Consider the following 22,113-nt stretch of genomic DNA (forward strand, 5'->3'; position numbering starts at 1 on the left):
TTACTTTTGGTTGTTTTGGGAGTTTTCTGTTTGTTTGGTTGGTTTTTCTACCATAGCCCCTCTTTATTGTTTTAGGATGAAATTTTGCAAGTAAATAAAATATGGATAAGATAAAAGAGTTTTAAGGTGGCTCAAACCAGCACCAAATACGCAATATCATGGAGCAGCCATAGGATTAGAACATAACACTTATCACATTCTGAAGAAGGCTGAATATCAACACACATACACAGCACTAGTTACCTTCTTTGGCACAGCTTGGTTTCAACCCAAATATACAGCCAAGGATTATTGTTAAGACACAGACTGACAATACCTGTGGGGAGATAAAAAGAAAATTATGTAGCTTCAAAACTCTTTATTTCTTCAAATGTTTTGTTTCTTTAAATGTTTCTAAACTTGCTGATGCTACTCTGTTTCCTGATCAAAGTACAGGCCAAACAATCGTATTCACTTTGTGACAATTCAAACTGCACTTCTGCATTATGATCTTTTCTGTATGTATGTTATACTTCAACAAAAAGACGACTTATGTCCAGCCAGCATGGCCTAGTGGTTGTGCGTGAACCTATGAACCAGAAAGTCAGGGTTCAATTCCCAATCAGGGCACATGCCTGGGTTGTGAGCTCAATCCCCAGTAGGGGGCGTGCAGGAGGAAGACAATCAATGATCCTCTCTCATCTTTGATGGTTCTATCTCTCTCTCCCTCTCCCTTCCTCTCTGAAATCAATAAAAATACATTTTTTAAAAACACCAAAAAAAAAAAAAGACTACTTAAAAGCAATAAATCTATGCTATCCAAATTTATTGTTGCTAGAAATTTTCCATTTGATATAAATTAATCCAATTATAGAACTTACAACAAGTAACAGAGAAAAAGAGGAAAATCTAGTTAGTAACTCAATTTCCTATTTGAAAGGCAACAGGAACATTAGCTGCCTCCTTTAACAGTTGAACTACACACACCTAAACCATACCTTCATGTGCATTCTGGCACCTTGTGGGAATAAGCACTGGACAGGGTCAGGTGACTACAACTCTGGTCCAAATGTTACCACAATTTGGTTGTACAATTTGGGGCAAGTCACTTACGCATTCTAGACAGCAGTTTATTCACCTGTAAAATTAAAGGGTTGGACTACACGGAATCCCTAGAAATATTTTCGGTTCTAACATCTTGGTACTTCCTCATTCTCCACTCTCCTGGCCTTTAACATTTTAAAATAAGTGGATACATCATACAACATCAAAGAACAACAGAACTTTTATTCGTGAGTCAGAAGAAAAATAAAGAAGAACTCGTAAAACAATTCTTAATATTTTTAGTGGGATGGAGTTTCCTTGACAGCTCTGTGGGATGCCATTTACAGGACAATCCAACAAAATATTCATTGAATACCAACTGTGTGTAAGAACTATGTTACACATTGAAGGAAAGAATAAGAGATTCCTCGGGGAGCTTCTATTTTTGTGGGAGGAGGTAACTATAACAGCATAAATGGATCATACTTGGTAGCCTCTACAAAGCAGTTGCAGAGGTCTATAGTTGTTTAAAGGAGAAAGTCTGGGGTGGTTGGGGAGAGGGAGATCAGAAAGTGTGTCACAGAGAAAGCCTTTTGGGGGGCAATGATGGTCTGGGACTGCAGGCAGAGTAGAGGGAAGCAGAGAGGACAGAGCAGAGCAAACATCTAGGAGGAAGGCCAGCTTAAGGAGACGCTCAAAGAAAGGAAGGCATGTGAAAGGCAGCAGATGAACAATGAGCAGTCTGCTTTGGCTGGAACAAAGAAAATGCACAGCGAAATGGATATGGATGCAGGGAGAAGGCATGGAAAGATGGAGTGGTATTTCCCAAAAGCCAAAATGAAGAGGTGGTAGGGAAAGGAAGGATAGATGAATGGGCCAGGGTGAATGGTGGGTAGTGGCTTTTATGAACACATTTCTTCAAATAAAACTTAAGTATTGATCTTATGTCAATATCTAGGCTAGGTACTGGCTACTCAGTAATAACACAGGCATGTCCTCAAGATGCCTATTCTTAGATGATTGCAAGAACTAAGAGGAGAAGAATAGTAAGTGAACTGAAGCAGTCGGTCTAACTTATTTTTTAAAAAATGGGAGTAAAGGGAAGGAGAACAAGAGTATCATGGGTCTAAAATGCAACAGGGTTTAGGCCAGCCCCGCCCTTTTTTAGGAAATCAAAAATCTACTTATGTCCATTAAAATAGGAAACAATCAGAGGAAGAGCTTGAACAAATAGCTGAAAACAGCAGAGACAGAACAAGGTATCAGAAAGAGTACTAATGGATTCTCCTGAACCTTTGATGGTGGTATAAATTGACACAACAGTACAGAAGCATCATTTTAAAGCATCTATCAAAAATATTAAAAACTCTCTTACTGTCAATTATAAATCTATAGGAAAATGAAGAAAATAGTAAAACTAACCTGTATTTAATACACTGTAAGTTAAAACGTGGAGAATTAAGGTTTTATTTCTTTGTAATAAACTTTTCAAGAATAGTTTGAACAGTGTTTTGTCTTCTCATCATGTAACTTACAATACAGAGTGAGAATTTTTCTAAGTTTTTGTGAATTGTCACATTCCTTTCTATGTTCAGATCAGTTTCCATTGCTTTGACCTTTGCCCTTTTACTACCGTGAAATGTCTCCAAGAGTTCCTTAACTATGAAATTTTTGGGTCAGTGTCACTTCCTCTAAGGCATCTTCATCCATTTCATCACAACCATGCTCCTTATTTGTCAGTAAATTCGTGACCACCAAGCTCCTCTGGCTGGGTATCTAAGGCCTATTAAACAGCAGCAGTGTTAACATTCCACAGTAGCTCTTTCTTCTATCACCCCATTTACATTCGATGTGAAATTCACTTCCAGCATTATCGCTTTTATTTCCTTAACCATTGGCTTAAAACATACATGGTATATGCAGACTTTTACCCTCTTGCTGAGCTGCAGAAGAGGTACACTGATTTTTTGAATCACCTCTTCTTCGCTAAATTATGTTACTTAGATTTACCTTTTATAAGATAATGCATAGCATGTAATTGAAACAAAAGTACAACAACAAAAGCAATAATTTCTCGTCTATAACCCCATCCATAAAAGATGAAATTTAGATTACCTACTACTCCATTACACAACACCCAATCAGAGTAGTTTTCAGTAGGGAATTTCTCAATAATTTTGAGGACTTTCAAATCTAATTCAACTTGAATTATCCTCTCAATGTAGTTTAATTTTACAACACAATAGCACAATTTCTTTACACAGTAAAATTATGACTTCAAAACTTTATCTCCATTTCTAATTTTTTATAGCTTTCAAAATATATCCTTTATATCTCTGTCTTTCCAACCCACACTCAACCTCATCAAATTAGATTTAAGACATATTAATGACCGCCTGTATTGTGCCAGGGAACATCTAATATGATAACTGTCTTAAGCCGAATGTCCTTTATCCTCACAACTGTGTCAGCTTTGGCAAATATGAGAATAGTGAGATTGTTTATTATCTCATTAACAGATCTCAATTAAGAGTCAAAGAAATCATTATAGCAGTATCTATCAACTTATGGCTTAGCATAGATTGAAGACTACAATGACAGCAGAAAAGGTGCTGAAATAAAAGTCATGTAAGAGTTATTTTATAAAGTTTCAAGTGCGCACACACACATACATACAAGACAACAAACTCCAAATATCTATGGTCTTAGTGGACAAACCACTGCTTATGAAAGTAACTAAAGGGCCAATCAGAGGCTAATGACAACATAGCAGAGGGTAGCCCTCTGGTGAGTTCCTTTGGCTCTAACACAGATCCAGACAGAGGCAGAGCTTGTCACTACATGATGAAGCCCAGTCGCTAAAGCACTTGGAAGACCCTCTATTACACACAAGTTAAGACCACAAGCCATACAACTTTTCCTCAGAGAGACTCCTATTTCTGTGGATAAAAAGAATCTCTTTGTGGATACTAGTATAGCACCTTCCACAAACATTAAAGGGAAAAAGTGAGATAGTAATTCCACAAAAATAAGCTTCAAAGACACAGAAATTTTGTTTGGCTTTCCAAGAATCTACCATCAACATGTTTTTTTGCAGTAATGATTAATAGAATTGCTGGATGTATGCCGTAATTTCAAACAGTACTTGCTTCTAATTCATGTCAGAAACAGTGCCATGAATCTGGTGCCGTTTTTTAAATGGCAAATGCTTCTCATATTTAGTAAGTGGGGAAATCAGCAGCAGCAGGCTGAGGTCTAAAAGACTCCACCAAAGTGGATTCTAGTTATGAGTAAAGAGAATTATATTCGTATTTTTAAAAACCACATGCTTTTCTTTGGGATCTTTATGCTCTTTTTCTCATGTTTTAAAAAAAAAACTGAAGAAAAATACAGTTAGAAGGAGGTAGAGCAGTTTTGTAAGGCACAAAATAGAAATCCTTAAATTATTATTATTTTAAATCCTGTCTCTCCATCAGCCTGCGGACAGAAGGGTCTTGGGTCAGATTCCAGTCAAGGACACATGCCAGGGTTGTGGGCTCGACCCCCGGTAGGGGGCGTGCAAGAGGCAGCCAATCAATGATTCTCTCTCCCTCTCCCTTCCTCTCTGAAATCAATAAAAATATATTTTAAAAATACTGGCTCTCTTAAATGCCCCCATGTGTTACTCAGAGGCTCTGGGCTTTTAACCATTTCCTAAGTGAGAAAGACAGATAATAGCTGATACATACTTTTTAAAATTTAGGTATAAGACTATGTACATGAAAGATAAGAGAGGACAATGTCTCCAATCTCATATAAATTTGCTAGGCGTCTCTGGTAATAGACAGTGCAGTTAAAAAACAATTATTTTGAATAAGCACAGTCCACATTTGGTTGAACTAGTCTCTGGGGAAGATAAAACATGAGATTCTTCTCCAAACTAAAATTCATATCCAGAACGTTTTTCTTGGCACCTTTGATATTTAAGCAAATAGTCATTTTATCATTTCCTTCATTTTCAATGAATTATCCCGGTAAATAAACATTTAAAGAAAAATCGCAAAGAAAGTTCATATCAGTAGCCTATGGGAGCTGGTAATGATCATTGAAAAATATTTTTTTAGGAGGACAGGTTAAAATAAAATATCAAATTGCCCTGGCTGGTGTGGCTCAGCTGGTTGAGTGTTGTCCCTGCTCTGAAAGGTTGCTGGTTCAATTCTGGGTCAGGGCACATGCCCAGGTTGTGGGCTCCATCCCCAGTAGGGGGCATGCAGGAGGCAGCAGATCACTGTTTTTATCTCATATACATGTTTCTCTCCTTCTCCCTTCCTCTTTCTCTAAAATCAATAAAAACATTTTTTTAAAAAATATCAAATTAAAAGGCTGGCCTGAAAATTAATCCTAGTACTTTACCACAAACTGTAAGAAAATTGTTAAAATTCTAGCCTTTTTTAAAATTAAAAACATAAGTATGGCAAAATTGTGGTCCTGATCACAGAAAGACCAACAACTATTATACCTGTATATCCAAAATTAAGATGTGCAACATGGAGGGACCTGGAGAGTAATATGCTAAGCAAAATAAGCCAGTCAGAGAAAGGTAAGTGTCACATGATCTCACTCATATGTGGAATCTAATGAACAAAATAAACTGATAAACAAAATAGATCCAGAGATATAGAAGCAGGGAACAGACTGTGGAATCTCAGAGGAAAGGTGGGGATGGGTGGGTAGGTGGGAAGAGATCAACCAAAGACCTTGTATGCATATAACCCCTATAGACAATAGGGTGGTGAAGGCCTGGGGCAAGGGCCGAGAAAGGGCGAGAAGCTGTCAGTGTGGATAAAAGGGGACATATGTAAAACTTTCAACATTAAAGATTTTTTTTTTAAAAGTGTGCATTACATTTGGAGCTTAGTGGTATTGAGAGAGCCATGTCATCTATAGTCCCTTCACCGGACTAGCCTGGATATTCTCTATACTCCTTAGTAAATCTGAGATATCTATGAGTCTACTTCTCCCTGGCAATTGATCCTACTTTTATTTGGTTCCCTCCTGACCCCACATCCTGAGCTATATCCTTCATATTAGACATTTTTCCTGGGACTCTGCAAGGCCTCCAGAAAATTGATTTATCTAGGACAGTGATTCCCTTTTCCCATCATGTTGATGTATCTTTGTTTCAAAAAGTACCAAGCATTTTCAAGGGAAAGACTATCCAGCACTTGTAACTTTTGCCTGAGTGAGCAAATCACTTCTCCCAGTTCTCACCTAGTACTTTCACAGACCATTTTCTCTTTGAAGTTCAAGGTCAAAGGGTAAAACATCAGTAGAGACTAAGCTTGGATGGCATCCTTCACCCCATGACTTGTGCATTCTCACTAAATCTGGAGACGTAAGCACCGAATCAACAAGGTCAGTAACAGAAAGTAGAGAGCACAAAGCAAATCACTTAGGAAGGCTGGGGAAACTCCGCACACACAGCCCCGTAACACAGTGTTTCTCTTTACACCCACAAACGGGGAATGCCACAGTGATCACAGTATTCATAAATACCAGCACTCTCGTTTGGTCTCATGGCTTATGTAACCGTCTTTTGTCTCCAGGGGGACTGTTAGTACAGCAAAATACATTCTCATGGCCTTTATATAATCTTTTGATTTACTAAAACTCTTAAGAAACACAATCTATTGAGAATATAGATCTTGAGGGAAGTGTAGTATACTGCTTTTCTATCTCTTGACTTACAACAAAATAAAATGACAGATGGGGTAGATATCACTAGAAGAAATTATGGGGAAATATTTTTTATAATTTTAGGGTGGTGAACACCTTTACAAGCATTGTGCAAAGTTCAGAAATTATAATGGAAAATTTGATACATTCGAATCCCTAAAAATCCAGAGATTTCTGTAAAGCCAAAAAAACAAAATCTATCACAAACAAAATTGGGGTGGAAGAAACTAAGATATATCATTTTCAACATATGACAAAGGTTATGTCCATGATAGATAATAAGTGTATAAAAATCAAGTAGGAAAAGATAACCCACAGTTTTATAATACCAAAAATAATAAATCAGATGTTTAAATAAATAAAACAGATAAAAATATAGGATATTTACCTTCACTAAAAATCAAAGAACTATAAATCAGAGTCCTTTTTTTTACCCAATGAAATTGGAAAATGTTTTTTAAAATTACAATTTCAATGATGACAAGAATGTGAAATAAAACAGGCATTTTCACTATCTTTGTTGAAGTATAAATTCCTTTCCAAAAGGTCATTTATATGACTGCACCTAAATTTAGCATGTGCATACCTCCACTCCTGCAACTACAATTCTATTCATATATCAGATAGAAATTTTCACATAAGCACATAAAGATATACATAGATATTTTTTAAATATATTTTATTGATTTTTTACAGTTAGGAAGGGAGCGGGATAGAGAGTTAGAAACATCGATGACATTGATGAGCTGCCTCCTGCACACCCCCTACTAGGGATGTGCCTGCAACCAAGGTACATGCCCTTAGACCGGAATCGAACCTGGGACCTTCAGTCCATAGGCCAACGCTCTATCCGCTGAGCCAAATCGGTTAGAGCTATACATAGATATTTATTAGCATTGTTTGGATAGCAATAATGAGAAAACAACCCAAATTTCTGTTAAAAATTTGAGCAAATGTAATGCAATAATAAACCCAAACAATATAAAATAGTATCTAATTATTTTTAAATTATGTAGATCCATCACTGGAACACTTGCTCTTAAAGCCTTCAGACACGCATCAGCAGTCTACTCTGAAGGTATCATGCTATGAGTAAGCCCAAACTGTCCATACCTAGAGACCACTTGGGGAAGTCCTAAAACTACAGAAAGTGAGAGAGTGATACCTTGCCAGCTCCTACATGTTCCATCCCCTGCTGCTGCAACTCCAGCCACCATCTATCTGACTGCAATTGCAAAAGAGTCTCTGAGCCACATCTTCCCAGCCGTGCCTTTCCAGAATTCCCAACCCGTCAAAAATTGTGAGAGGTTTTGGGATCTACAGAGCTGATGACCAGATGCTGAACAGAGGTCAATTTATCACGTTGGTAGACCTAACCAACATGACTCCCTGACCACATGAGAGAACACACTTGCTCTTCTCCTTGTCCCAGATTATATGCCTAAATCACTCGTAAGGTGAAACAACCCATGAAGAAATCTAAGGATTGGCTCTGATGAAAGCGCACAGGGGGCCAGCTTCACTCAGCGGTTCTTCATCACTTCATTGGAGGAAATGACTACAGGTTGTCTCATTGCCACAACATCCCTTGTTTGGCTTTCAGCTCTTCCAACACCTTTGTAACTTGTTTTTTATATTGAATGCTCCTTATTCAATTACCAAGTATATTCTTTGTTTTTCTGATTGGACCCTGGCCAGTACAGTAAATAATCACACACACACACACACACACACACACACACACACACACACACACACACACCATACTCTAAGCTAAATTTAACATAGGCAAAGAACTTTCCATTTTGAGGATTCACTTGTTTTAGGTTTTTTAAAATTGATTTTAGAGAGCGGAAAGGAGAGGGAGAGAGAGGAGAGAGAGAGAGAGACGTGAGAGAGCAACATCAGTTGCCTCCCCCATGTGCCCCGACCATGGATTGAATCTGCCATCTCTTGGTGTACAGGACAGCACTCCAACCAAATGAGCCACACCAGCCAGGGCAGGTTCACTTTTTTTAATTCTCAACCTCTTAGATGCAAAAAAATATTTTAACTGCATCTTGCTTCATATGAATTTCAAGGATGAGAAAGAAAAACAGCATGACCAAAATAATCCTGAAAACAGTTTGGTTCTTCTAAAGCTATGATCAAGAAAGATATGACTCATTAAGTAAAAGTAGTATTAAATGATTTAGAAAAAACAGTTTAGTTAAGCTCATGAAATGGAAAAGTAGTTTATTTAGGACACAGGACAGCCCTTCCTACCCTCAGGCAGAGGAAAAAAACAGACTAAAAGGTAAAGCACCATGGGTTTTCTCTAAAAGATGTTTTTCTTGCCTAGGCAGGGTTCCTGCCTTCACAGATAGTAGGTCAGAGATGAAACAAAAATGGGGGAGGGGGAAGGAGAGGAGGGAAGAGGGGGAAATCATGCTCAGTTAAGTTTCTATGATTTATTTCTTTTTATTCTGAAATAAATTTTAGAACATAATGACTGGAGCTAGAAATTAAAACAAACAAAAAATTCAATAATTTCCAATTGCTCTTAAAACCAAAACCAAACTCTCTAAAATGGCCTGCAAGGCCCTGCTTGGACCTGTCCCCTGACCACCTTTCTGGTCTTCTCACCCATCACACACTTCTCTGTACACCAGCCCCCCTGGTCTTCTCCCTTTCTGGGATGGCCCATGCTTCCTGCTATCCCAGGGCCTTTGCACCTGCTGCTGCCTCCCCTCAGAATCATCTCCTGCTCACCTGTTACCTCCTCAGACCTCCATTACCAAGCCCTGTGTATAGCTTCTAAGAAGCATTGTCATAGCTGCAACGTGAGACAATCTTTTGAGATTCTTTGATAAATATCAGGTCCTGGAAATCCTAATATATAAAAAGCCAGGGGCCGTCACGATCTAAATGACCAGACAGACAACCGAACAGCAGGCTGCGTGGGGTGACCAGGCCGGCAGGGGGGTTAGTGAGGGACGACCAAACAACTGAACAGCAGGCTGCGTGGGGCGCCCAGGCCAGCAGAGGGGGGCAGTAAGGGGTGACCAGGCTGGTGGAGGGGGGGTAGTAAGGGGCAACCAGGCTGGTGGGGGAAACAGTTAGGGGCGATCAAGCAGGCAGGCAGGTGAGCAGTTGGGAGCCAGTGGTCCTATACTGTGAGAGGGATGTCCAACTGCCAGTTATAATAACCGGCAGTTGGACATCCCCCGAGGGGTCCTGGATTGGAGAGGGTGCAGGCTGGGCTGAGAGGATCCCCATCCCCCCCCCCGCCCCCCGTGCACAAATTTTGTGCACCAGGCCTCTAGTATATTCAATAATATGGTAATAACTTTGTACAGTGGCATATGGTTACTAGACTTATTGGAGTGATCACATCTAAGGTATATAAATGTCAAAGCACTATGTTATACACCTGAAACTAATATGCTATTGTATGTCAAATATACTTTAGTATACATACATAAATAAATAACATCTGGCCCTGTGGGCATGGATCACAAGGACAGGGAATAAGTCTTTCCCCTCCCCTTGTCACCATTTAGCCCCCCCTCTTCCCAAGAACTGCTCACACAGTAGGAACTATAAATATTTGTTCAATGAGTCACTAACCACAACAATAAACCCCAATCTAGTATCTACTATCTCTCAGGCACTTTTACAATTAGTTTACATATAATAATTCATTTAACCTCAACATAAACTTATGAGGTAGCTACTATAATTATCCCCATTTCACAGGTGAGGAAACTAAGGCACAGAGAATTGAAGGGACTTGCCCAAGTACAGAGAGCAGTTATTGACAGACAGGATTCACAGCCTGGCAGTCTGCCTCCAGAGTCTGGCCCTTAACCACTAAACTCTATGGCCTCGATCTGCTTGTGCGACAATGGATTAGTTCAGGGACAGGGGAGAGCTGCCCAGAGAGCAGCGAAGGAATGTTTCCTGTGGGAGGATAAATTGAGTTGGATCCCAGTGTGTTGCATAAGAAAAAGGGAAGTGAAAAGGTCATTCCTGGGGTAGAGAACAGAGTGTGTTGGGGAACAGTACAAGTCTGGGCCGAGGGTAATGGAAGGTGGTTTAGCAGAACTGGAGCATCTGTAGGGCATGTGCTTCTTGAGCCCTGACTCTCTTAACTGATAAAGTGCAATAAGAGCAGAAGTTGACTGAAATATACTTGAGCCCTTTGAACTCCTAATTCCACGTTATGCATATAACACACATGTCCCATGTAAGATAAAGGACACAGGGACCCACTGAGATGTGGGACCCAGACCAGACTCACTCACCAGCCAACAGGTTTGTTCCCTCCTACCTCACACACGTGTGTCAATTAAAGGAGATAAAGTGCTAACATAGGGTCTGACAAAGAGTAAACTCAATGAAGGCATGTATGGATCCAACGAACATTTATATAACACTCACTGTGTGCTGGACCAACACTGCCTAATAAATGACCACATATGTATGCCACAGAGCTTCAGGAGTGCTGTGAACAGATGAAACTGCTCATGCTAAGCCCTCGAGTTACTCAAGTGATAAGAAATCGGGCTAAAGAGAATACTAAGTTGAGGAGTACACATTTCCCCACTCATGTGGCATCTCTGGGAGACTGAGTGGATTCATAATGAAGGGAAGTCATTATTTTAGGAAAACTAATAATAAACCATACAAAAGAGACACAAGCAATGGCAATGGAGTTGAGACGTGAATAAATCAAAAATGTGTCCTAAAAGAATTATTGGGGACTGAGTATGCCTGAAGTACTAGTAGGGATGGTTTCAAAGTTTTTAGCCCATGAACTAAGGTTAATGCAATAAAAGCCTCAAATCCTATTCCTGGAAGACACACTGGAAAGATTTCTAGCCAAAATAAATTCACAACTGCACATAAGTGAAAAAAGGAAATGGTACCGTATATACAGTGTGATCCCATTTTTGTAAAACAATAAATAAATAAGTGATCCATCGGGAAAAAACACACACAATATAAATAGCATATAATAAGACAGCACTTTTTATATTCTTCTTTATACTTTTCTTTGCATTTTCTGAGCTTTCTGTGATATGTATTATTTTTATAACAAAGGCAAAATATTGTAAACTCTCTATGCAAAGATTTTAGACCTGGAAAGAACCCACGAAGGAAACCAAAAGTCAGAGGAGCAAAGCGACTGTTCAAAGGTCACCAGGTAAATAATTCCCGTGACTCCAAGTTTAGGACTCTTTACCTGACCGCTGTCTCTCAAAACCTTTGTCGGAATCACCCCAGAAAGATCAACACTCTTTTTTCCTTTGGAAGTTTCCACGAGATGACAAATGTAAAGCACTTTCATATGTCAACATGCTTTGCACTTACTTCCCTTGAGTTGATCAGTAAGATATTTAAAGAAATAGTGTACAAGTATAGAGTTGTTTTGTACTTATTTCCCTGGTTAATCCAAAGATAGAAAAGACCAACACAGTCTATTCATAATGCTCCCAACCCACACCCTTCCCACTTGAATAAACTTCATTCACCTGTTTCCTACTCTCCATAAGGTTCTATCTAAGTGATGCTGGGTGGTACTTATAGGAAGCCAGTGTGTTTGGCCCAAGTACTAGTATTATGGAACACACAGGCCAAGGACATTTAACCTGATTCAACATCACTTGAAAAGCCCTGGGATCAGATTTCTTTGTTTTGGTTTTGCATCAAGTATATTGTTGGTTGTGGAGAAGGTGCTGTCGTGGAAACTTTGAAGACCTCTATTGGTGGTGAGGTGTAAAGTGAAATCTACCTGATATCCTGATAGGGAAGTGGTTGAATTGGAAAGAACATGGGAATGTTATCAGATCACAGCAAAGGCAAAAGATTGGCACAGCTGAGAGCAATAAAGAGCAATTAAAGGACAAGCCAGGAAGAGGCAATTGCAATACAAGAAAACAAATGAGAACACAGGTAGGATCCTGAGAAATAGCAACTGCACAGTGAAAGGAGTAGGAGACTATGTATCCAGAGTCCTGCGCACAGAAGAGCAATGGGCTACTTTCATCAATGCACCTCTGAGCTCCAAGGAAGGAAAGGGGCAAAATGCAATCAGCAGCAGCAGCATCTGAACCCAACCCCAGTATGGGTGAGGTCAAGGAACATTTGATGATGTTTTTATTTTTTTATCGTAGCATCATGTATGAAGTCAATGGCTGAACAAGGGTTGATTAGAAGTACCAGCTAAAGAAATTCCAGTTGCTATGCCTCTGTACCAATCACAGCCTATGGGTGCTGCTCCTCACACTTTCCCATGCAGACAAATCCCTGGGGATCTGTGGAAATGCAGACTCAGGTTAGGTCTGGGAGGAGGCCCAAGATTCTGAATTTCTTACAAGTTCCAAGGAGGGGTGCTGACAGACTGGCCTGCACCACACTTTGGGTAGCAAGGATGTAAAGTGGCTTCTGAGGAAGGAAAAAGAAAAAAACAATCCCATCACACTGACGCTTAGCAATAACAAGAAAAACAACCACTTATTCAGGGTACACTATGTGCCACTTTGTATGTGATATCTATTTAATTCTCCTATAACACCTGAAATGGTTTTCTCACCTCTCTTTTGTGGTTGTGGAAGCTGATATTCAGGAAACTTATTTGCTTCCATTCAAACAGTGCCAGGATTTAAACCCAAGTCTGTCTGCCTTCAAGATCATTTGTCAATAAGCTACAATGATGAGATTAAGAAGTTTATTAGTTCCGTGATTTTGGAAAGCCCCCCATATTTCTCTGGGCTGTGATTTTTTTTTTTTTTTTCATCTCTGGCATGGGAATAATGGCAGAGCTGTGGTTTGGACCAAAGGAGGTACTAGATGTAGGAGAATTTTGAAATCTATAAAGAACCTTATTTAAATAAAGATACAATTGTTCTAACTAACTTTTTGAGAAAACATGCACCAAATACCCTAGTCTGAATAACCACAGTTTGTCAGCTGTTCTTTCTACCAAAAATAATGATCCATGAAAAGAATCAGCTAGATCACCTTACAACTCAGTCGCACAACTGCTTTCTCTCCAGAAAACAACGGTACCTCGGTGTGCAGCAGATGTGCTATGTGCACACTTCAATTTTGTGCTACAGAATACTAAACACGGGTAAATTAGGGTTGAAATTTAATAAAATCTGCTTCGTTATGGAAATTTTTACGGCTTCATCTAGGACATTCTTATAAGCAAAATATACCTTTGTATTGCAAGTGCATGACTACTTGTACAATTGGTGCCATTGCCTTGATTTCCGCTAAGGGGCCAGCAGTTTTACTGGCACCCATGTTTAATCCCATCAGTGTAAATGTCAATATGGTGAAAAGGGCAAACAACATCTTACTAATGATGTTACAATACTTTGGACTGCATGGTCCCCCTGAAAGGCCCCCAGCGATCCACAGGGAGCCTCTGAGAACTGCCACCTGAAATATTTTGGCTGAAACTCTACCTGTGTTATCTTATTTGTAAACATATTTATCCAGGACCACATAAAAGTACTCTGGAGAGCACGAGGCTCTATTTAAAAACAAAATCTCGTGGCAGTTGTATTCATTTTGCTGCACGACAGCTTCACAGAAAACCACTTGCGTTTCTTCTCAGTTCTCTCTCTCTGTGAGCGACCATACGCTCTGGATGCTCACTCACGTCAAAGAGCTTCTCAAGGGAAAGAACCCTGCTTCAGAGCAAGCTGCACTCTCAGGATTCCTCTCCTGAAAACCAAGATAAAATGATCGGCAAGGGTCCCCAGTCTCCCCTGTGAGAAAATGTCTGCCACCTAAAGGTGTGTAAAGTCCTAAGATAGGATGAGAAAATGATCAACCCACAAGTGAGAAACTCCCTCCCTCCAAAATGACTTTCTATCATCGCTATTATCCTAGTCTAGGACAGTTTAAATGTATTAAGAAGGAAACTCAAAATAAGAAGAAAGCCACTTTCCTGTATACCCTGGAAGCTCACAATAACCCAGGACCACTGACCTCACACAATGCACAGGGCAAATGGATGAGATGGCAGTAGCCACTAGTCCAGAATAAAAATTTGAGTTAAAAGTCCTTGCACTTATCATAGCTTACTTGGGCGCATTCCTGTCTTAGTCTGCTCAGCTACTGTAACAAAATACCGAAGACTAGGCGGCTTAAACAACAGAAATGCATTTTCTCACAGTTCTGGAGATTGGGAAGTCTAAGATCAAGACGCTGGCCAATTCGCTTCCTGGTGAAAGCTCTTCCCTGGCTTGCAGATGGCCGCCCCCTCGTGTCCTCACGTGGCCTTTCCTCATTGCATGTCCCGAAGGGAGATACAGGGTAGCTCGCTCTCTCTTCTCACTCTTCTTATAAGGCCACTAATCCCACCAGGAGAGTCCCCCTCTCACGACCACATATAAACCCAATTATACCTCCCACAGGACCTACCTCCAAATACCATTGCATTGGGAGCAGGGCTTCAACATATGAATTGGGGTGAGGGGTAGACACAAACATTCAATCCATTACAATTCCAAATATTCCAAATCACAATGTCTGGGATTGAAGCCCAGGAATCAATGTCTTTAAGTTTCCAAGTGGTTCCTATGCACACTAATGTTTGAGAATCCTGACTGTAGCCCTGTGAGCCAGATAAGTTTCCTTATCTGTAAAGTAGGATTGTCACCATACTTTCCTATTTCAATGTTGTTGAGGTATTGAGGATCAGTTAAGAATATATGGGAAGCCCTAGCCAGTTGGGCTCAGTGGAAAGATCATTGGCCTGGAGACTGAAGGGTCCCAGGTTCGATTCTAGTCAAGGGCGCATGCCTGGGTTGCAGCAGGCTCAACCCCCAGTGTGGGGCATGCAGGAGGCAGCCAATCAATGATCCTCTCTCATCACTGATGTTTCTATCTTTCCTTCTCCCTTCCTCTCTGAAATAAGTAAAAATACATGTGTGTGTGTTTTTTTTTTAAAAAAAAGATGTTTAAAAGGAAAAAAGAATACATGGGAAAATGCTTTCAAAAACTGCAAATTGCTATGTGAATGATTATAATCATCTATGCTTTTACTACTGACATCTCAATCAAATCTTATTCTAAAAACTACAAGTGAGTGAGGAAGCCCTAGCCCATTTGGGTCAGTGGATAGAGCATCGGTCTAAGGACTGAAAGGTCTTGGGTTTGGTTCCAGTCAAGGGCACATACCTGGAATGCAGGAGGCAACCAATCGATGTGTCTCTCTAACATCATGTTTCTCTCCCTGTGTCTCTCCCATTCCCTTCCACTCTCTCTGGAAAAAAAAAAAAAAATCAATAGAAAAAAATCCTCCAGTGAGGATTAACAAAAAAATAAATAAATAAGAAATAAAAGAAGAAAATAATGAAAAATATATAGGTTATCCTAACTCTTATAATTCAATCTCAGATAACGAAAATACTCAGGAACTAGAGTGCTCTAGTTAATATTTAGCTGAATATTCTAGTCATTTATTAAAATCCCTCTTAAATGTACTAGTACACTGTCTTTCCTTGGTAAACACATAACTTAGCTCTGATCTGATGCCAAAGGGTTTTCATGTAGGGTCTCCATTCTGATTATTGTTGCATAGGATTTAGGCTTAGAAGAGTAATCTCTGTTCTGCTAAATGCATTTTTGTTTATTTTTTGTTGTTTGGAGGATATTTCATGGTTGATAGAGGCATGTTTATTTTAAACAAAGGCAGAGCTCTAATTACAAGTTGTATTCCAAAAACTTATTTGTCCCTAAATTGTTTGGAACTTGAAATGCCCTTCCCCCTGGCCAAAAAAAATTATGAATCACAACTAAGTTCTCTGGCTTGTCCAACAAGCCCATAATATAGATAAAACACATTTGCTATGTCTTGAAAGTCCCAAATGTTTGCAATAGGATTATCAAAAACAAAATTAGGATATGATGGGGCAAGAAACAGCAAAACAGAATGTCCAGAGTTAACTGGAAAAGTAGAATAGAAGAGAAAAAGAAACATGTTGAATGGGTATCTCTGAGAAAGAGACTTCATGGAGTAGAAAAAGCTAGCATATAAATGCTGAGAGAGAGAGAAAGACTAGAATATGACTCAAATCAGAAGATAGGAAGTAATAGAAAGCAAGGCCGGAGGCAAGAGTTCCTTACAAGACCCACAAAGACTGAATTTGGAGTGTGGCAGCAAAGTCACCCAAACAGAAAAGGCCTTGGTACAAGGGAAGGAAGTCATGTTTGTACCTGCAGGATGGCCTTACTGGCACATGCCCGATGGTCACATTGAGTTGTTTGTACCTGAGCAAATGCCCAATGGCTAGATCCTAATTCTGAATCCAAGTTATTGCAGGGGCCCCGTTTGTTCTCTTAAGGAGGGTGGCCTTACTTGTAACTTTTATTTATAGCTCATTTACTGCCTTTTCCTTCTCCCTTTTATAGCAATAATTATATTACATTATTATATACTGTTATATATTACAGTGATAATTATCATTATTCGCTAATAAAATGTTTGATCTTCTCCCCGAATTTACGCCCAAGTGTCATCTCTATTAGTGCATCTATGTTTGAGTTCCTGCCCTTCAACTGGCCATCTGAGTAAGTGGTTGCACATTTGGTCTTTCCATCTTGCCCTTTTCCAAGTCAAAGTGTCACTAGGTCTAAGTGAAAAAACACAGTGCATGCATTCATTCATTCATTCAACCAAAGGTTGACATTGAGTATAAGGCACTGTGTTAGGCCCAGTAGTAAACACAACAGTCTTGTTGAGTTCCCAGAAATCTTTGGCATATTTTTTTAGAAAATGTGAAACAAATACCACAAGGAGCAAACAGGAGACTTCTCTGGCCTCTGAGATGCTCTGGTTATCTTGAAATAAAATGCAAAACTATCGCTGGATTGATGCAATGTCAAGTCCAAGTAAGATTAAGAGCAAAGAACTATCTTGAATATTCTCCATGCAATATTCTAGAAATAAGATAATGTGTTACAAGAGGAAGGACAGAGAAGCTAACATTCACACCCAAATTTGATAAACAAGGCCAACTACTGCTACTTACAATGATGTAGGGTCATTTTGCAATAACATGCTAAACTATGGCTGGACAGATGTTAAATTTCATAAACCAAAGAGCAATGTCAATTCCAAGCCAGATTAAGAGCAGAGAATTATCTTGAACTAGAGGCCCAATGCACGAAGATTCCTGCAAGAATGGGCCTTCCTTCCCCTGGCTGCTGGCACCGCCTTCACTCTGGCGGGAGCGACCTTTCCACCTTCCCACGCTGCCCAGAGGCCCAGAGCAGCTGGGGCGGCGGAATGCCTGTGTCGTCGCCATGGTGACGACACAAGTGTCCCGCCCCGCCCCCCGCCGCTCAGCGCCTGTGTATGCAAATTAACCTGCCATCTTTGTTGGGTTAATTTGCATACTCACTCCTGATTGGCTGGTGGGCTTCGTGAAGGTATGGTCAATTTGCATCTTACTCTTTTATTAGTGTAGATATTCTCCATGCTGTATTCTAGAGATAAGATAATGTATGGCAAGCGGAAGCAGAGAGAAACTAACAGAATTAGTAACATCCACACCCAAGCCCTAACTGGTTTGGCTCAGTGGACAGAGCATCAGCCTGCAGACTAAAGGGTCCCAGGTTCAATTCAGTCAACATGCCCGGGTTATGGGCTCAATCCCCAGTTAAGGGCATCATTGATGTTTCTCTCTCTCCCTCTCCCTTCCTCTCTGAAATCAATAAAAATATATTAAAAAAAAAAAGAATTCTTTCATTGAAAGGTGAAGTAGTCTTCACTCACCACCACTGAGACACACGGGTCTATGTATTCAAAAGTATAGCAGAAGGTCACAAACAAAAATAATGCTATAGAACAGCAAACTGGAGAATGAAGAAATATACTGCCATGTGATTGAAAGTTATATGACCCTTTAAAATTATCCAGGCAACAAGGACATTTCAAATAAATATTTAAGTCCAACCTCAGTGGAAGTGGACATTTCAGTTCAAGTTAATTTGGAACCAAAGAAAGGTATTTAACATGCCTACTGAGGCATATAGAGAATACTACTTTCTATACAAGTAGAAAACTCTTGGAGTTTTCTGCAGAATGGCTTGGTGCCTAGGAATCAGCATTTCTAGGGCCTACGGCCAAAAGTCCCCAGAGCAGAGCCAGCTGGTCTCCCCCTGGGATCAAACGCAATTGGGGAGAAGCAAGGACAGGGCAGGATCTTCCCCTCCCGCATACCTACTCCTCATTTAAGTTTATCTGAAATATCTTCAGAAAAATGCAACAGTCATGTTGTCACTGCAAGGCGATGCAGTGTTTATCCTGCTAGATAAAAACTGGCTGAGACCTCCCCAGTGGCTGGCCTCTCATAACCTCAACACCAGATGCAATGAGTCAACCCATTTCTCCAGCTTTGTGAGGAGTGTGCTCATGTTTAACCTGAAAAAGGAATCCCATAATTGCAGCTCCTTTCCAGAAGACATGTCCCAGAGCTCTTTGATGACAACTGTCACGTTCCTTTTGTAGACTTTTCCCTTTGGAACTGCATCGTTTGGAAAAGGTCTGAGGGGGAAGAAGGGGATTGAAGTAGGGAAGGGAAAGGTGAATGAGTAAATTAAGAGTTTCAAAAATACAGCAATGTGTTTTGGTGGATATTAATGCCCACAGTACTACATAGGAAGACATGGGGCAAAAATTCTTTCCAATTCAATTTGTGTTAGAGCAAAAGACCCCACCTTGTGAGATTAAAAATATATATATATTCAGGATTGTCCTACTTGTGGAAGTAAGTCCTAGCTCACTTCCATGTCAAATACCGAGTTGCGTCATCAGATCATAACGGAATGCGGTTTCACCAGGGGACTGCAGAGGCCAAAGACTGGAATGCATGTTCCAAAGGTACACCTTCACTGAAGCTGATTGTGGATCTCTGAGTAAATGAGCTGGAAAGATTTAGAAACTAAATTCAGCAACTGGAAATTTAGCAACCTTTCAAGAGTATGGGCATTTAGATATGATTTCACATTGGAGTTCACATACAGATTCATTGTATAATTACTGAGTACCTTGTAGAGTGCTAAATGCTGAAAGTACTGATACTAAATAATTTAGGTGATCTGGATGTAAAAGCTAAGGTCCCCCATTAACAAAAGCTAAAAAGATGGCTCTAGACAACCACTAAGTTCTCATCAATATGAGTTCTAGACTTAAACTGTGGTACATGATGCAAAAATATATCTTGAGATAAAAATATATGTGATCTGGGACACTACTCTTTGAATCTTAGGATTCTTTTTTTTTTTAAATGCTCACCCTAGGATATATTTATTGTATTGATTTTAGAGAGAGAAAGAGAGATTTCTTTCTTTTTATCTAGCAGTATAAACACAAGCATCCCCTTGTGGGAGATAATCAGTGATAACGTGACTGTTGCATTTTTCTGAAGATATTTCAGATAAACTTAAATGAGGAGTAGGTATGCGGGAAACATTGATGGGAGAGAGAAACATCGATTGGTTGCCTCCCCCACATGCCCCAACCAGGGATGGAACTCTAAACCTGGGTATGTGGCCTGACTGGGAATTAAACCCGAGACCCTTCGGTGCACAGGAGGATGTTCCAACCAACTGTGCCACACTGGCCAGTATATGACATTATCTCTTTACTCTAGGAATGTTGGTTCCTCAAAATACATCTCCATGATACCCAAAATATAGTGAAAATGTAAATTCCTATGAAAGGAAAAAAAGATTTCAAAATCAGAAAAGATATTTTCTACACAGCATTGTTCAATCAATATGTAAGTGAGGATATAATTTAGGGTACACTATACACGGAAATCTGTTCTTTCCAAATAACACAATTTACTTCCACACATACATCGTTCCATTTGCTCCTCACAATAATCCTATGCGTTGTGCAATGGGTTGATGTCCTCATTTTAACACAGAAGAAACTGAGTTTTGGGGGGAGAGAGGGTACACAAGGCCTCAGCAATTAATAACAGCCATAAAACCAGTAACATGTTTCTGACGCTCAATCGAGCCCTTCTCACCACAAATCTAGACTGAAAAACAACCCCTTCCTTTCAAAAACTTGACAGTTGATCCTGCAACGATCATCATAAAATAGCAGAGCAATAATGAGGATTTCTGTTATCAACAAAAATCGTGTAAACTATGGTTAAAAGAGTGGACAGGGAATCATAAACATTTCTTTACACTCACATGACATGCATATTGATGGGCTTTCTGAACAGCTGCAAGGGAATTCCTAAACAGAGCCAAAAGAAGTATTTTCTAAAGTTCCTGATAAAACTTGAGCCCTGATAAATCTTTTTCGAGTGGAATCAGTTAAAAGAATCAGAAAAGTCGTGAACACTGCACCCAGGGCCGCCCAAAGCCCGCCCTCAGGGGTAAAACACCATGGGTGGTTCCTAAGACCCACAGCTTTCTGGCTGGCCATTTCCCCCTCTGAACACCTGGTACTCTCTGAGGGTTGCAGGTGGTATTTCTAAAGACCACCTTTTTTTTTTTTTTTAACAGCCTGCTTTCATGAACAGACTCTTTTATTAGCATCCGTTAATACAATCGAGAGTGAACTATTCCCCCGGGGTAAAAAGGAGGCACAGAAGCAATAAGCATGTATTCCGCCTGCAGAGCGGAGCGGGAAGGTGAAGATCTGAACACGGGCGGCCTCTCTCCGGGCCCCGGTGCTGACCGCGGGGGACCGCAGGAGCGGGGCGCCGCCCTCCCCGCCCGGGGTGCCGCGCGGGCCGCGGACCTACCAGCGACAGCACTTTATAGGTGTTGGGGTCCTTGACCGGCCGGGCGCGCGCCGCCTTCTCCAGCGGCTCCTCCCCCAGGTCCATCGGGGCCAGCAAAGACGCGGCCGTCTGCGGGTCCCCGGGCGCATCGGCGCCGTGGCCATGGCTCGGGTCGCGGCCGTTCCCTGCCGGGCCCTCCCGGCGGCCGTGCCCGCCCTCGCCGCGGCTCCCACCCCCTGCATAGCCGTCGCGATCCATAGTGGCCCCGGCGCTCCCGCCCCGCCGCCCGGCCGCGCCTTTAATAGGCTCCGGGGCGGCCCCGCCCCGCCCCGCCCGCGCGCCCGCCCCTCGCCGCCAGACCCCTGGCCACTCGCCCGCCGCCGCCCAGCGCTAGAAGAGAGGGGAGAGCAACTCAACGCCCCGGATTATTTGGCTTCCTGTCTGATTTCGGCCACTCGGCCTGTGGGTTATTTTGGGTCCTTTACGTGGGCGTGTCTTTAACTTTCCCCAAAGCCTTCCCCGCCCCGCGCCCGGGCACCTTCCGAACACTTGCAGGAATCGCCCTGCGTGGCCTCGAGGCGCTCGGGCTGGACTGGAATTGCAGTGTGGTCTGCAGAGGGCA

The 22,113-nt window shown here is 41.0% G+C and overlaps 1 protein-coding gene across 1 annotated transcript in view; it reads right to left on the reverse strand.

The window, feature by feature from the left end:
• The window catches only part of ENPP1 (ectonucleotide pyrophosphatase/phosphodiesterase 1), a 60,494-nt gene extending 38,745 nt beyond the window's left edge, over window positions 1–21,749 (reverse strand). The window contains exons 1-2 of the mRNA XM_008162454.3: window positions 21,513–21,749; window positions 244–316 (exon numbers count right to left, since the gene is read on the reverse strand). Coding sequence (XP_008160676.2) covers window positions 244–316; window positions 21,513–21,749 — 310 coding nt within the window. The remainder of the gene's footprint in view (window positions 1–243; window positions 317–21,512) is intronic.
• Between the last annotated feature and the right edge of the window lie 364 nt (window positions 21,750–22,113).

Source organism: Eptesicus fuscus, chromosome 10 (genome assembly GCF_027574615.1).
Source record: "Eptesicus fuscus isolate TK198812 chromosome 10, DD_ASM_mEF_20220401, whole genome shotgun sequence".
Lineage (NCBI taxonomy): Eukaryota > Metazoa > Chordata > Mammalia > Chiroptera > Vespertilionidae > Eptesicus > Eptesicus fuscus.